Source organism: Marmota marmota, unplaced genomic scaffold, assembly GCF_001458135.2.
Source record: "Marmota marmota marmota unplaced genomic scaffold, marMar, whole genome shotgun sequence".
Classification (NCBI taxonomy): domain Eukaryota; kingdom Metazoa; phylum Chordata; class Mammalia; order Rodentia; family Sciuridae; genus Marmota; species Marmota marmota.
Genome location: NW_026000221.1, coordinates 10,526,112 through 10,543,438, shown reverse-complemented (window position 1 = coordinate 10,543,438; position 17,327 = coordinate 10,526,112). Strand labels below are relative to the sequence as shown.

At 32.1% G+C, this 17,327-nt stretch overlaps 1 protein-coding gene across 1 annotated transcript in view; it reads left to right on the top strand.

Annotated features, from left to right (window-relative positions):
* The window catches only part of Dtwd2 (DTW domain containing 2), a 159,943-nt gene that overhangs the window by 36,867 nt on the left and 105,749 nt on the right, over positions 1–17,327 (top strand). The window contains 3 exon segments of the mRNA XM_015488608.2: positions 10,748–10,838; positions 13,875–13,969; positions 14,302–14,494. Coding sequence (XP_015344094.1) covers positions 10,748–10,838; positions 13,875–13,969; positions 14,302–14,494 — 379 coding nt within the window.

Here is a 17,327-nt window from a genome sequence, read left to right as displayed (position 1 = left end):
GCGGAGACCAGCTAACAACAGACAACCCCACCTATTGGATGAGAAGGGAAGCAGGAAAGATATAGATTTCCAAACAAAATAATCCTGTTTTTTCCTTCAAGATTTTTTTCTCCTCTCTCTCTCTCTATTCTCTCGCCCTCACATCCCCAACATATGCAAAACCAAGTATTTTGCATGAATTAAGATTTTGAGGACTGGGACTTCTGAATAGTATATTACAGCTGTGTTGTATATTCTTTTTTTTCTTTTATCCCACCAATTTCTACTATTTTAACATTTTTTCTTAATATATAGTATGTGTTTGTTTTATGTACTCTACTGTCTTCCCACTTTCTTGTAAACCCAAAATTACTTCCATTCCCTTCTTCTGCTACTAATCTTCCTCTCTAGATTTCTCTTTCACACTTCCTAAGATACATTAACTCTATGTCCTCATCTCCTATCTCCTCAGCATTTCATCCTACTCCTTACCCCTAGTCCTTTGTCCACCATCAGGAACTGTAAACCCTTTTGCAAACCTGATGTATTGTAGATGGTAATTCAGTTCACCATTTCTATATACTGTGCCTAAACTATAAACATCTTAATAGCAAACATTTGTTTTTAGGGTGTATACTGTTATATTAGGATCTGATAATATTGTCCTTCACCTGAAAGGCGAGGTATTGGATCCCTACAAGGGCACTATAAGCCTCTAAGGTATAAACAGTAACACCTCAGATCCACAGTGCTAGAAGGGAAGACATACAAGCAATATGAAAAGACAAGGGAAGAAAGTGCCCCAAACATATTAAGATGCCACATTATTAGAATCCATGGCCAGCTCAGCAGAAGAAATTACAGAGAAGGAGTTCAGGATGTACATGTTTAAAATGTTCTGCGAATTAAAGGATGATATAAGAGAGCAAATACAGGCTGAAAAAGATCATTTTGACAAAGAGCTACATAAACAAAGCAAAAGATTGCATCAATACGGAGATAGAGGTTCTAAAACAAACACATCCTTGAAATGAAAGAAACAATAAACCAAATTAAAAGTTTAATTGAAAGCATCACCAACAGATTAGGCCAGTTGGAAGACAGGACCTCAGACCATGAAGTCAATATAATCTTGAAAAGAATGTAGACTACACAGTGAAAATGGTAAGAAACCATGAGCAGAACATTCAAAAAATATGGTATATCATGAAAAAGACCAAATTTAAGAGTTATTGGATAGAGGAAGGCATAGAGTTCCAAACCAAAGGAATAGGCAATCTATCTATTCAATGAAAGAATTTCAGAAAATTTTCCAAACATGAAGAATGAATTGGAAAACCAAATTCAAGAGGCTTACAGGATGCCAAATGTACAAAATCACAACAGATCCACACCAAGATACATTATAATGAAAATGTCTATAGAATAAAGAGAGAATATTAAAAGCCACGAGAGAAAGGAATCAGATTACATATAGGGGGCATATGAATTTATTATTGTTATGTTAAGGAATCAGGTTACATATACACATACAGTTAGATTGTATGTAGATTTTTTAACCCAGACCCTGTAAGCTGGAAGATCCTGGAACAACTTATATCAAGTCCTGAAAGAAAATGGATGCCAACCAAGAATCTTATATTTAGCAAAATTAAGCTTTAGATTTGATGATGAAATGAAAACTTTCCATGATAAATAATAGTTAAAATAATTTACACTATTGAAGGAGAAACCAAGTTAAGTAAAATATCAAAAGTAAACAAAAATGGCTGGGAATACAAATCATATCTCAATAATAACCCTGAATGTTAATGGCCTAAACTCACCAATCAAAAGACATAGACTGGCAGATTGGATTAAAACAAAAGACCCAACAATATGCTGCCTCCAAGAGACTTATCTCATAGGAAAAGACATCCACAGACTGAGGGTGAAAGGTTGGGAAAAATCATACCACTCACATGGACTGCAGAAGCAAGCAGGGGTTTCCATCCTCATATCAAATAAAGTAGACGTCAAGCCAAAGTTAATCAAAAGGGATAAACAAGGACATTTCATACTGCTTAAGGGAACCATTCACCAACAAGACATAACAGTAATAAATTTATACGCCCCAAACAGTGGAGCCTCTATCTATGTTGATCAAACAAACTCTTTTCAAGTACAAGAGTCAAATAGACCAGAACACAATAATTCTCGGTGACTTTAACACACCTCTTTCACACTGGATAATCATCCAAACCAAAACTCAATAAAGAAACTATAGAACTCAATAATACAACCAATAATTTAGACTGATAGGTATAGAATATATCATACTTCAATGAATGAATACACATTTTTTTCTCAGCAGCACATGATCCTTCTCTAAAATAGACCATATATTATGTCACAAAACAACTCTTAGTAAATATAAAAAAGTAGAGATACTACCTTTCATCCTATCCGATCATAATGGAATGAAATTAGAAATAACTGAGCAATTGGACAGATGAAAGAAAGTAAAGGGATACACATAGGAAAAGAAGAGCTCAAACTAGCAGGGACAAATTCTCTGAAAGGGAAACTAGGAAAACTGCCCCATTTATAATAGCCTCAAAAAAAAAAAAAAAAAAGAAAAAAGAAAAAACTTGTGAATCAATCTAACAAAAGAGATGAAAGACCTCTACAGCAAAAATGACAGAATGCTAAAGAAAGAAATTAAAGAAGACATGGAAAGATCTCTCTTGTTCTTGCATAGGCAGAATTAATATTGTAAAATGACCATACTACCCAAAGCATTATACAAATTTAATGCAATTCTAATCAAAATCCCAATAACATTCCTCATAGAAATAGAAAAAGCAGTCATGAAATTCATCTGGAAAAATAAGAGACCCAGAATAGCTAAAGCAATCCTTAGTAAGAAAGAGCGAAGCAGGTGGCATCACTATACCAGACCTTAAACTATTCTACAGTGCAGTCATAACAAAAACAGCATGGTATTGGTACCCAAGTAGACTGATAGACCAATGGTACAGAATAGAGGACACAGAGACTAACCCACATAATTATACTTATCTTATATTAGACAGAGACACCAAAAACATACACTGGAGAAAAGATAGCCTCTTCAACAAATGGTGCTTGGAAAACTGGAAATCCATATGCAACAAAATGAAATGAAACCCCTCTCTCTCAAGGACCTAGGAAGTAAGTCAGAGACGTTGCATCTAATAGAACAAAAAGTAGGTCCCAAACCTCCATCATATCAGATTAGGCCCCTACTTCCTTAATAAGACTCCTAAAGCACAAGAATTAAAATCAAGAATTAATAAGTTGGATGATTCAAACTAAAAAGCTTCTTCTCAGCAAAAGAAACAATCAGTGAGGTGAATAGAGAACCTAAGGCTTGGAAGCAAATTTTTACCACTTTCACATCAGGTGGAGTACTAATATCTAGGGTATATAAAGTACTCAAAAAGCTACCCCCCCCCCAAATAACCCAATCAATAAATGGGCCAAGGAACTGAGCAGACACTTCTCAGAAGGTGATATACAGTCAATCAACAAATATATGAAAAAATGTTCAACATCTCTAGCAATTAGAGAAATGCAAATCAAAACTGCTTTAAGATTTCATCTCACTCCAGTCAGAATGGCAGCTATTAAGAATACTAACAAACAGTAAGTGTTCTCAAGGATGTGGGGGAAAAGGTACACTCATACATTGCTAGTGGGAGTGCAAAATGGTGCAGCCAATATGGAAAGCAGTTTGGAGATTCTTTAGAAAACTGGGAATAGAACCACCATTTGATCCAGCTATCTCACTCCTCAGTCTATACCCAAAGGACTTAAAAACAGCATTCTACAGGGACACAGCCACATCAATATTTGTTGCAGCACAATTCACAATAGCTAAATTGTGGAAGCAACCTAGATGCCCTTCAGTAGAAGAATGAATAAAGAAAATGTGGTATATATACACGATGGAATATTACTCAGCAATAAACGAGATTAAAATCATGGCATTTTCAGGTAAATGGATGGAGTTGGAGAATATATTGCTAAGTGAAGTTAGCCAATCCCCCCAAAACAAATACTGAACGTTTTCTCTGATAGAAGGAGGCTGATTGATAGTGGGGTTGGGAGGGGTAGCATGGGCAGATTAGATGAACACTAGATAGGCAAAGGGGAGAGAGGGGAAAGGAGGGGGCAAGGCTGTAAAATAGATGGTGGAATGATATGGACATTATAACCCTAAGTACATTTATGAAGACATGAATGGTGTTAATGTACTTTGTATACAACCCAAAATATGAAAAATTGTTCTTTATATGTGAATTGTAATGCATTCTGCTTTCTATATAACAAATTAGAATAAAATATTAAAATAATATTTCATTGAACATTAAGTGTGTATGTGATGTGGAATTAATAAAATGTATTGTAAAGGCATGTTCTATAAACAACTGTATTCCAGCTCTATCTTTTTTTTTTTTTTGGAGGGAAAATTATTTAACCTCTCTAAGTCTTAGTTTCTTCATCTGTAAAGTAGGACAATGATACTATCCCCCTTTGACAGAGAATTAAATGAAGATAAAGTATTTAGCATAGTTTGTCACCTAAAAGTATATAATAAATGTTAAGATCTTCCTCTTTACTTTTTCTCCTGCCAGTCCTTCTCCTCCTTTTCTCCTTTCCTTGCCTTTTTCCTCTTCTTTTCCCTTCTGTGAAATATCATGACTATTTATGAAGTTGGTGTGTTTTTTAATAATCCAACTTCTTCACTATTAGGGTAGTTTTTCTATAGGCAAGTTAATAATTTTATATGTGTTAATGCTGCAGGTCACCAGAAATAAATTGCCTCATGATGGAGATTTTTTTCATCCTGAGACTTTCAGTAATATTCACTTATCAGCTGTACATAAATATTGGATTGGTGAAATTCGCTTTTTTTTTGGGGGGGGGAGGCCATCAAAATCCATGGATTATTCATAGCAATATTATATTCTTTTATGTATATACTAACCCCAACCTAAATCTTAATATATTTTCTCTATCTTTATGCCAAGGAAAATTCTCAATTCTTTTTATATTCTTTTGTGGGAATGGACATTTATATAACATTAAGCTAAATGCTCTCCCAATAAATTATCCACATAAATCTATATTTTAAAACACAGATAGTTCTTAGATATGGGAAGGGGATGAAATAATGAGCAAAATGAAAATGTTTATTAGTGTTATTTTCTGTAAAATACCTTTTTGATTTCTTGCTTATAAATATGTATATTCATGTTGTTCCCTTTCGCTGGCCAGTGGGTAAGCAGCATAGATTTCTGCTGTAGATCTTAATTTATAAACAAGCAAACAAACAAATAAATAAAGTTATAAAAGAAAGGCAATGTATATAATTAGGGTAAGATTTATAATTTATATGTAACTCAGTAGCAGAGCAAAAGGTTTAATCCTCAGCACTGCAAACAAAACAAAAACAAGGTAGTAAATCATGTGGGTATTCTTTATCCATTCACTCATTATTTATTCCATATCTAGTTCCCAGTAATGTACAGTTAGGATCGCATGGAATGATGAAGAAATTGTTTCTGCTGGGATTATAGTGAATTAAATGTTAGAGAAAAATTACTAAGTAGTAAATCATAGGATAAATGAATATACCTGATGATGGTAAGATTCTCAGTTGATTTGTCATTTTTCATTACAGTTTTTTTAGCTGCTGAATATGGTCATCTCTCTGGATGCAAGAATTTTGGTCAGCAGACATCTGGCATCTCTGAAGATTTCTTTAATTAGAATAACACTCACAGAAACTTTCCTTAATTATAGATCCAGTATAAGAACAAGCTTATTTCCAGGCCAGTAGTAAAGATTATTTTGATGACATACCACAATTGAATAAAAATAGTAGGCTACATTTCTAATATGTATACTTGTATTTATAATTACATGCATTTATTACATACTGATGATGTGGCTTATATAAAAAAATAGATACTAAGAAGGAATAAATGATGATGAAATAAATGATTTAAAGTGCTAAATAATCATAGTATTATGTATTATTATTATTATTCTTAGTGACTTCAAAGCACTGTGAAGGTAGTGGCATAAAGCACTGGTTTTGATTCTCAGCACCACATAAAAATAAATAAACAAATAAATACATAAAGTTATAAAAAAAGCACTATATATAATTAGGGTAAGATTCATTGTTAGCAGCAGAAAGATATAAATCTACAGTTTAGATGATCTTGCTGATTTCTCCACTGCTCTAGTCATGCTTTCTAGGGCACAGGTCTCTGAAACTCTCATCTAAAGATATTTATTGTTATAAAATTACTACCTATTTTACAACAGTGATTTTTTTTCCTTTTAAGTCTGTCTTTCCTTCACTCCTGAAGTCAGTTGTAAGATAAATTTATGAATCTAATTTAAAATAAATTGGGAGTGGTATATTGTTATTTTTACATGAAGCAGTCAAACATGGAAGATGTTACCTACTTTTCTTTGACTTGTGAAATGAAAATTCATTATAATATTATATTAACAATTTATGAAGATCTTTCTTTTTTCATTGGTTATGATGAGTAAGTAATTTCAGAAATTTAAAAATTAGCATTTATCTTAAGGATCATCTTGGTTTCTTTAAAAGACAGCAGAGGGCACTGTGGTATTTTCTTTTCCAAAGCCTATTAAAAATAGAAAGCTGTTGCCATTTTTATGTGTAATGCAGTGTAGATATTCAACTAACCCAATGAAAAAGCATACAACTTTTTGTTCTTTGTCTTTTCACTTTGTTGGGATTATAAAAATTTATTGCATCCTGGAAAATTTGAGATGCACTATTTTTCTGGGTTCTACATTTGCTTTTGTTGAGTGGATAAAAGAAATCCTTTAAAGTAGTAATTATGCATCTAATTACTAATCTTTAAAGTTTATTTATGTGAGATTATCTTGGCTAAAATCAGTACTTATGAGGAAAAATCTTTCAGTGAATATTATGTATGAAATTTAAGCTTTACAAAGATGATTTATTTTATATATATATTTTTTAATTGTTGATGGACCTTCATTTTATTCATTTATTTATAAGTGGTGCTGAGAATTGAACCCAGTGCCTCACACATGCTAGATAAGCACTCTACTACTGAGCCACAACCCCAGTCCACAAAGATGATTTTGTGGGTCCCAGCATCTCTAGTTGTATGTCAGATATAATTTTATTATCCCACAGGCTGTCATAGAGTGCATGCTCAGAGTGACAGATTACCCTTGTATTGAGTACACGGCAAGTCAATCTTATTCATTTCTACATATTTAATGAGAAAAGAAGAAAAAAACTTACTTTATAAAATTCCCTTAGGGAAATTGTTTGAAGCTTCCATTATATTTTAAGAATATAATTAGCATTAATTGTGTTGTATAGATTTTGAATAACATAAACTCTAGTGAGTAGAAAAACATTATTTAAAATACATTTATAACCCTGTAAATGTAGTGGATGGAAAACTTCAGTTCTTATTTTGGCCATTCTGTTATAAATTAGCTCAAAAACTAGACATTGATGATTACATTTTTATATTTGCTTGTATTCAGTAATTATTCCCTAGAACGTTCTTGGTGTCTCATTGTTAGTAGTTTTATCAAGTACTTTGGAAATGTGGGACATGCCCAAGACAATGACATTGTCAGTGACACATTTTGGTAGTTATTCATCAACCCTCTATCTACTGACCAGTTTTTGTTTCTTTAGATTTCTTTTTAACTCCTTAGAACTATAGAAAATTGTAAAAAAAAAAAAAAAAAAAAAAGAACTATAGAAATCCTAGAAGTAACTTGATTTTTATTTTAGAATGAATGCTCTTTATTTACTGATAGTCTGTTTAGGTGTGAAGTTTGTGATTGTTAGTTACCTGTCAAATATAATAGTTCATAGGAGGCAAAGAGTGTTCAGAAAATTCTTTCTGGCAGAGTGAGAACAAATAAGCTCCATAATAGCAGGAGTCTTTGCTTATTGTCTCAAGCACTTAATGTCAGGCATGTGGTTAGATGTATAGTAAATATTAGAATAAAAATTTGTTGCATTTAAAGTCATTTAGTCTGTTTTCCATTTGTAATATTTAAAACTTTGAGTTGTGTTTGGGTGTTGGGTGATATTTTTGTTCTTTGAAAAAAGATTCTAGAATGAGGTTAGCAATTACTCTGCACTTATTTACTAGTTTAGTAAGAGATGGTTTAATAGTTGGAGACCTGTTCACTATGATAATGCATGCAGAGCATGTAGAGGAGGAAAGCATGAGAAGGATTAATATTAAGGTAACAAGCACAAGTTCTGGTTATAAAGTAACTTGCTAAATATGAAGTTAGTTGAAAAAATAAAGTGTTTTAAAGAATTATAATTTTATTATAGTAATTTTAATTAAAATTAGGTTAATAAAAGAGATATGCTTTAGAGAAAATAGGTAATGATATTTTATGAAAATATCAAAACATTAGCCAAAGCTATTAATTTTAGCTTAAATCACATTTAACACTGTTACACATAAAGTGCTTGTGTTTTTCTTTAGTAAATATTTTCTTCAGCAAATAATTTTGCCTCTTATAGACTGTCACTTGTTAAAATGATTACAAAATATAATAGGGAAACCTTACAGTCTGGATTTCATTTATATTACAAACTAATTGCGCAAGTGCTATAGAGGACATGGAAGAGAGATCAAAATTTGTTATGGAAGAAAATAAAAGTATAGGATAGGAAATTGTGTTGTAGGAGAAATGCATCCCAATGTGAAGGTAAGAGGGAATGTAGAGATATTCCTTCCTGTGTTCAACAATGTTTTTGAGAGCCTACTCTACTAATGCTAGGAATATAGCAGTGAGAAAGGTAGGCCAATTTCTTGTTCTCCTGTAACATACATTGCAGGAAAGAGAACATACATCCTGATGATATAATGCCAAATAATGATAACATTATGAAGAAAAATCAGGGTAAGGAGATTGAGGGTAATAGTGGGAGAAGAGACACTATTTTAGAAAGGGGCATTGGTGCAAAGACCACAAAATGCATTAAACTCTGTAGATATCTGGGATAGGATGCCAAGCAAAGCACCTGGCAGCAGGTGCTTAACAAAACTATAGACCACATATGTTGCCAGAAATATAACATATAGGACAAAAGCAACAGCTTGCATTGGAGCAGCCTTGGTTCTTTTCTCTTGTGGCAGTCTAGCATAGAGGTCCATGAGTTGGAAGATGATTTTCCACACTGATCAGTAATGGGAACCTACATTGCTATTTTCCAGGAGCCAATATCTCCTGTAACTCTCTAGCAAATTTCTAGGGTCCTAATTTAGGGAAGCTTAAAGTAAGGTATCCCCATCACTTTATAATTCTCCAGTTTATATGCTGTCTACCAGTTGGATCATTTTAATCACATACAGTGTTGCTTAGCAATACAGTTGTCAGATAGCCAGGGTAACAGAACTAGTTAATTAGTGAAGGTCATATTTTCATGTAGAGGAAAATGGTCTGGTTAATTTCTTTGCCCACAGCTTTGTAGTTTGTTTTTCTTTTCACTACTGCTCACAAAAATTTATTAGGCTTTGCCAGTCCTCAGGTGCATGTATAGGTAAGTTGGAAGGATTTAGATACGAATGAATTCAAAGTTACTTAAATTAAAAAAAAATTCACTTGGGTGGACACCTCTAGTGACTTGCATTTCAAACTGGTCTTTTTGTCTTTCATGACCTTATTCTTCCCCCATAGGCAACATCAGCACCATCCAGGAACTTATTAGAGATGTAAATTCCCAGACTTACTGTATTTGAAGCTCTAAAGGTGTGAGACTCAGCAGTCTAATGTGCCCTCTAGGTGATTCTGATATAAGCTGAAGTTTGAGAAAGACTACCCTGGATGATACAAACTTAAATGAAAAGCATGTTCTTAGAGGGTTCATTGTCTGAAAGAGAAAAGCATATATGAAAATAAAATAAATCATAAGGGTAGTCAAGTTTTAAAATAGAAATATAAGTAGAAGCATAAAGGAAATATATATGACTATAATTAAAGTGAATTCAAAAATTCTTGGAGTAAGAGAAATTTGTAAATAAGAGGAGAGAGGAATGTTTTACAGCATGAACAGAATTGTTCTGCTTAGATACTGTACTTAAAAATGTTCTAAATATTGCAGAGATTTGTGGATTAAATCAGTGTTAGTGGTGTGGGCTAAGAATTTAACCAACTTCAGACAATCAACTTTTAATAGAATTTTAGAGCACAGTTGGTAAATATTAATGGTTTTAAGATATTGAGATAACTTGATTTCTATAGAGTTATATTTAATTATTTAGATTTTTCAAAACTACATTTTAAAAGGCCATAATGTTTCAGTTCAATTTATTATTTAAAAAATTAGTCTCATTGGACCTTTTTACTGAGGCCATTAAGGGTAAATTTAGCGTGAAAGTTAGAAAAAGTGTTTCTTCATAAATAAAAGTCCATGGTGACTTAAAAGTATTCGTTCACTAAGAAGACTCTTTGAGGTACTTTAATTTGTATGAATGATAAAGAATTTACGTAAATCTCTTCCCAGTTTTCATGTCTAAAGACTGAGTAATTAAGTTTATTCTTGGTGTTTCATTTTGAAAAGACTACAGCTTTAGCAAACCTTTTTATATAACATAGTGGGATTATGTTTAAGTATTAGGATATCGTCATATCATTATATTTTACAAATTTACAGGTTGTTTTCTTTTTTGCTCTTTAGCCGACCTCAGAAAGTATGTTTGTGTCCATTTCTACCAGTACACCCTCTGCACATCTCTACCCATTTGTACATAATTCAGCATCCAGCAGAGGTAAGATTTTATAAACCATACTATTTCAGATAGAATATGAGTGCACAAGAGGAAACACAGAGATAAATACTCATCCCTCCCAGCTTTTTAGCATTTCAAGAAGAAGTAGTTGATAAATGCTTACTTTTTTTGAAGAAATTTTTTTATATATTATATGATAATATAGAATCAAGTGCTTTAGAAACATGTTTCATAAAATGGTTTTATTAGTGTATACATTTAGAACTCCAACAACTTTTGTATGAAGAAAAATGTAATTTTGTAAGTAAAGAGCTAAGAAAATCTTTCCTTTAAAAATTTTGGTCATAGCTTATGTTTCTTCATGTCTTTTCTTGCTAAAGTAGAAGTAGCTTTGGCATTCTAGTCATACAGAGTAAAAAAGTAAAAAAAATCTTTAGTTTCTTCAAGATGAATAGAGCAAATTTATATTTTATAATATGTGTGATATATTTAAAGATGTTTAATTAATTTTTTTATTCTGGTTACAATTATATTGTGCCATTGTATATATATATGTTTTTAACCTTTGATTAACTACAGTAATGAGAGGGGAGGGAAGGAGATTATAGGAAGCTTTTAATTAGTTAATACAAAATTACTCATTGCATAGTATGAATGAATTTAATATAAACTGAAGCTTAAACTGAGTTTGTAGGAAGTCAGGACATCTTAAATACAATCTGGCTTTTACAGAAGGAATTATTATGTAGTTCTAGACATAAGATGGCTTTTAAAATGTAGGTGTTTTCATTAACTGGTGGAAATTTTAATATATTTCAAATCTCTTAAATTTTTTTTAACCATAGTTAATCCACAGTTTAGATGATCCATCCAAAATAGTGCATGCTACATATGTATTATATGCATACACAAATATCCCCATATTGCTTTTCTTTATCAACAAAGTAACTTTTCAGTCTTTCTGTAATTTAGTAATTCCGGGCTGCCTATGTTTATCTTCAGGACACTATTTTTGGTAAAAAGATGTCAATTTGATGAATGTCCCATAAAAAAGTGAGTAAAAAGCATTTGGATAGGCTCAGAAGGGGGCTTTGGGAAAAGAAGACTTGATGGAGATTATATAGAGGTGATAGGATAGAGCATTTTTAAGAGCAGGTATATATGTATGTAGAAAATGACTTTAGAAAGTGACTAAATCTATGTCAAAAACTCACAGTGATGTTAAGGAGGAAAGTGTGTTATGAAATAACATAGTTAAACATCTGTCTTAACAGGATTTAAGATAGAATTCTTGTGGTATCAAGACAGGTGGTTCCCAATGTTGAAGGCTAGAATATTGGAAAAAAATCACTGATGATGGCTAAATGAATGGAATTTTCAGAATCAGTCACTAGATTTCTCCTCTTCAAAGTTATTTGGTTCTGTTTCCATTCTCTCTATTCTTTGGAAGCAAGGCTATAATTCTAGTCCACATTGAAATGGGAGGGAGACAGCTTCACTTTTTGGAGTGGGGAGTATTTACATTTATTATTTGGAATTGTACTGTAAGGAAAATTTGTTTTTTTCTCCCCTATTTACTTATTTATTCAATCATTTATATCATTCTAGTCCATATTATACTTCGCTTTATAGTCGAATACTATGTTATTTATTTATTTTTTCAAATTGTTCCATTTTGAGCATCAGGAGCTCTTTTTTTTAAACTTTTTTATTTATATATGACAGTGGAATGCATCATAATTCTTATTATACATATAGAGCACATTTTTTTCATGCCTCTAGTTCTATACAAAGTATATTCACACCAATTTGTGTCTTCATACATGTACTTTGGATAATAATGATCATCACATTCCACCATCATTTTTAACCCCATGCCCCCTCCCTTCCCCTCCAACCCCTCTGCCCTATCTAGAGTTTGTCTATTTCTCCCATGCTCCCTCTCCCTATTCCACTATGAATCAGCCTCCTTATATCAAAGAAAACATTCGGCATTTGGTGTTTTGGACTTGGCTAACTTCACTTAGCGTTATCTTCTCTAACTCCATCCATTTACCATGATTTTATTCTCTTTTATTGCTGAGTAATATTCCATTTTGTATATATGCCACATTTTTTTATCCATTCATCTAATTTAAGGGCATCTAAGTTGGTTCCACAGTTTAGCTATTGTGAATTGTGCTGCTATAAACATTGATGTGGCTATGTCCCTGTAGTATGTTGTTTTTAAGTCCTTTGTGTATAGACCAAGGAGACGGATAGCTGGGTCAAATGGTGGTTCCATTCCCAATTGTCCAAGAAATCTCCATACTGCTTTCTATATTGGCTGCACCAATTTGCAGTCAGAGCATCTGGAACTCTTTAAGATGGGCTTCTGTGACCATTTGGTATGCCCCATTGTTTTGTTTTTTGAGTATTTTCTTGCTGTCCAGTCATAAAGATCTGGGCGGTTATGTTCAAGCTGATATAGTACAGAATGTAGTTATTATTGAAATTAAATCCTTGCCAAAAAAAAATTCAGTTTATCTAAACACAAATTTATGTTTTTCATAATCCTATTATATAGATTGATATTATTTTATTGGATAAGTAAACCTATGAACATATCTACATAGAATAAAAACATATCTACATACATTAAAAAGATACACTTATATTATGCTAAGTGCTGATGTATCAGAGAAATTTTTACCTCTTATTAAACTGTGGTCTGTAGTAAAAGATTTATGAAAATTATATGTAAAGTTATAAATCAAATGTTCATAATTAAAAAAACTTTTTTTGTTATTTTAGTTATAGATGGACATATTACCTTTATTTTTATTTATTTATTCTTATGTGGTACTGAGCTCAAACCCAGGGCCTCATGTGTGTTAGGTAAGCACTCTACCATTGAGCTACAATCCAGACCATTGTTTTTTTTTTGTAGTACTGGGAATAGAAACCAGGGCCTTATGCATACTAAGCAAGTTTTCTACCATTGAGCTCTAGCCTCAGCCCCTGCCTCATTATAAATGTTTTAAAAGTGTGTTTAAGTAAAAAAATCTATGTCTCCATTAATTTTTTTCATTAAAGGAAAACAAAGTGTTGCGGACAGTTCCTCTCCTAGCAGCATGCCTCCCCCAGGACAAGTGTAAAGTAAAGATTGGTCGTCGCTTTAGTGAAGAAAGGTAAATGAATTTTAGGGCAATTTAAGATGTTTCTTTTCTACACAGATCTTTCTTTGGGAGGGTTAAAATTATGCCCTTGGCAATTGGATAGAAAAGTCTAGATGGAGAAGAGTAGTGAAGATTGGGAGGCTGGTAGAATTGTGGCTAACGAATCAGTAGAGTACACAAAATTGTGAGACACTTAACCTATATTTTATGAACTAATTAGTATTTTTATTTGATTAGATAAATAACTAGGTAGAGAGGAACTTTTATTAGGAATTCAATAAATATCATAAAACTTTTGTTTTCCCCACAGCTAATAAAGATAATTTAAATATATTGTTTTTTAGAGATGTTGAACTTTCAACTGTCTGCCGGAAGTCTAGTACATTAATATTATATCCAGGGGCTGAAGCTACAGATTTGGAAGAATTTATATTAGATTCTCCTGTTTATCCTTCTACAATCATCATCATTGATGGTACATGGAGCCAGGCTAAGGATATTTTCTATAAAAATTCCTTGTTCCGACTTCCTAAACAGGTAAAACTAGTGTTTTGACAGAAAATAAATACAAATGTATAATTATGTATATTATTTATATTTTCTGTGAAGCAATACATACATTTTAATATATTAATTTAGTGGCATTTATATGTGTTAATCTAGAGGAAAGTGGTAGAATTGATTACATGTGCTTTGTGTATTTGAATACGTTTATGTGTGTGTATATATGCATGTATATATACATATATATGATTCCAAATTTGTCATCCCTTTTCAATTCCTATAGTCATATAGGAATATAGGCATTTGTATATTAAGAGTCTCGTATAATGACACATACCTGTAATCCCAGCAATTTGGGCTGCTGAGATAGGAGGATTGCAAGTTTGAGGCCAGCCTGGCAGTTTAGTGAGACGCTGTTTCTAAACAAAAAGGGTTAGGGATAAAGGTTAGTGGCCTAGTGCTTGGCTAGCATGCATGAGGCCCTAGATTTGATCCTCATTACTAGGGGAAAAAAAAAAGTCTCTTAGACATTTAATCAGAGAAGTATTCCAGGATTATTTTTATGTATATATAATGTTTTTCATTAAGATTATACTTAAATACTTTAATTTACTCACTAAATTACCTAGTTCTCATTAGGAATGATTGAATTTTTTAATAGTGCTATTGTATTTTTTTATACTTTTATTTTATTTATTTTTTTGTGGTGCTGAGGATTGAACCCAGTGCTTCACATGTGCTAGGCAAGCACTCTACCACTGAGCCATAACAGCAGCCCAGGAATGACTAAATTTTTTAACAAAATACTTTTTGTTACTCATTATTATAATCACATGGTTTATTCTTTAATTTTTCGATGTAATTATTTATGATGATATATTTTCTAATATTGAGCCATTCAATTGTTCTTGGAATGAACTCTTTTGAGCTCATACTTTTTTGTGGTAATTATTCAAGCTTTTTACTTGTATTTGGATCTGTTTTCTTAATAACTTTTATATTTCTCTAAGGAATTCTGTTTTTCTTCTAAGTTAGTACATTAGTTGCTGTATACTAACATATATTCTTAAATAATTATTTTAATTTCTCTGGAATCTGTTTTTTGTTTTTAATCACACACACATACACTTGTGTGCACACACATACGAATAATTTTTCCATGAAGAGTTAGGAGAAGTTTCTTTATTTTTTGAGTTTTAAAAAGTGTAAGATTTCGGCTGGGGTTGTGGCTCAGTGTTAGAGCTCTTGCCTAGCACATGTGAGGCACTGGGTTCCATCCTCAGCACCAAATAAATAAATAAATAAAATAAAATAAAATAAAGTTATTATGTTCATCTACAATTAAAAAGTAAAATAAAAAGTAAGATTTTAGATAGTTTATAATGGATACTTTATTTTCATTTCATTAATTTTTTTCTTTTTTTATTTGTTCCTTTTAGATATATATGATGGTAGAGAGTATTTTGACATATTATATACACATGGAGTATAACTTTTTCTAATTAGGATTCTGTTCTTGTGGTTGAACATGATGGGAATTACACTGATGGTATATTCATATATGAATGTAGGAAAGTTATGCCTGATTCATTCCACTGTCTTTCCTGTTGTTGTTCTCCCCTCCCTTCCCTTCATTCCCCTTCATTTAATCCACTGAACTTCTCTTCTCCCCATACCCTTTGTTGTTAACATTTGTATATCAGACAGAACATTTAGCCTTTGGTTTTTTGGGATTGGCTTATTATTAATTTCTATCTTGGTCAGTTTTATTTTTAATTTTTAGTTTTATTTTCAATTGGCACAAAATAATTGTACATATTTATGTATTACATGTGATGTATTGATACATGTATACATTGTGTAATATTTAAATCAAGGTATTTAGCATATCCTTTACCTCAAACATTTGTTATTTTATTTCTTTGTGGTGAGAACATTCAAATCATTGTTATAGCTATTTTGAAATATACCATTCATTATTGTTGATTATTGTGCAATAAAGACCAGAATGTATTTCTGCTAACTGTAAATTTATTCATTGACATCTCTTCTCCCTCCTTCCATCTCTTTTTTCTTCCCCAGTCTCTGGTGACCACTACTTTACTGTCTGCTTCTATGAGTTCAGCTGTTTTTAGATTCCATAGACGAGTGTGATCATGTGGTATTTTCTCTCTGTGCCTGGCTTATATTGCTTATTTACCATGATTTCCACGTTCATTCATGTTGCTGCAAATTACACAATTTTGTTCTTTTTTTTTAATGGCTGAACAGTATCCCAAGAAACACACACCATTTTCTTTATCCATTCATCTAATGATGGACTCTTTTATTACTTCCATATTTTGGCTATTATGAATAGTACTGCAGTGAACCTGGGAGTACAGATAACTTTCCAACATACAGATTTCCTTTCCTTTGGTTATAATAGGTAGTGGTGGTATTGCTGGATCACATGATAATTCTAATTTTAGTTTTTTTGCAGAGCCTCCATACTGTTTTCCATAAAGGCTCTAGTAATTACATTTCCACCTAGTGTATAGGAGTAGCCTTCCCCCCATATACATACCAACATTTGTTACTTTTTGTCTTTTTGATAATAGCCATTCTAATTGAGGTGAGGTTACATCTGTTGTGATTTGCTGTTCTCCAGTTAGTGATCTTGGGCTTTTTTTCATGTACTTATTGTTCATTTGTACATCTTCTTTTCACAAATGTTATTTGGGAATTTTGACTGGATTCTTTTTTTTTCCCCATGGAGTTGCTTAGTTTCCTTATATACTCTGGATATTAACTCCTTTTGTTAGATGCACCATTTGCAAATATTGTTTCTCATTGTATAGGTTATTTCTTCATTCTGTTGTTTCCT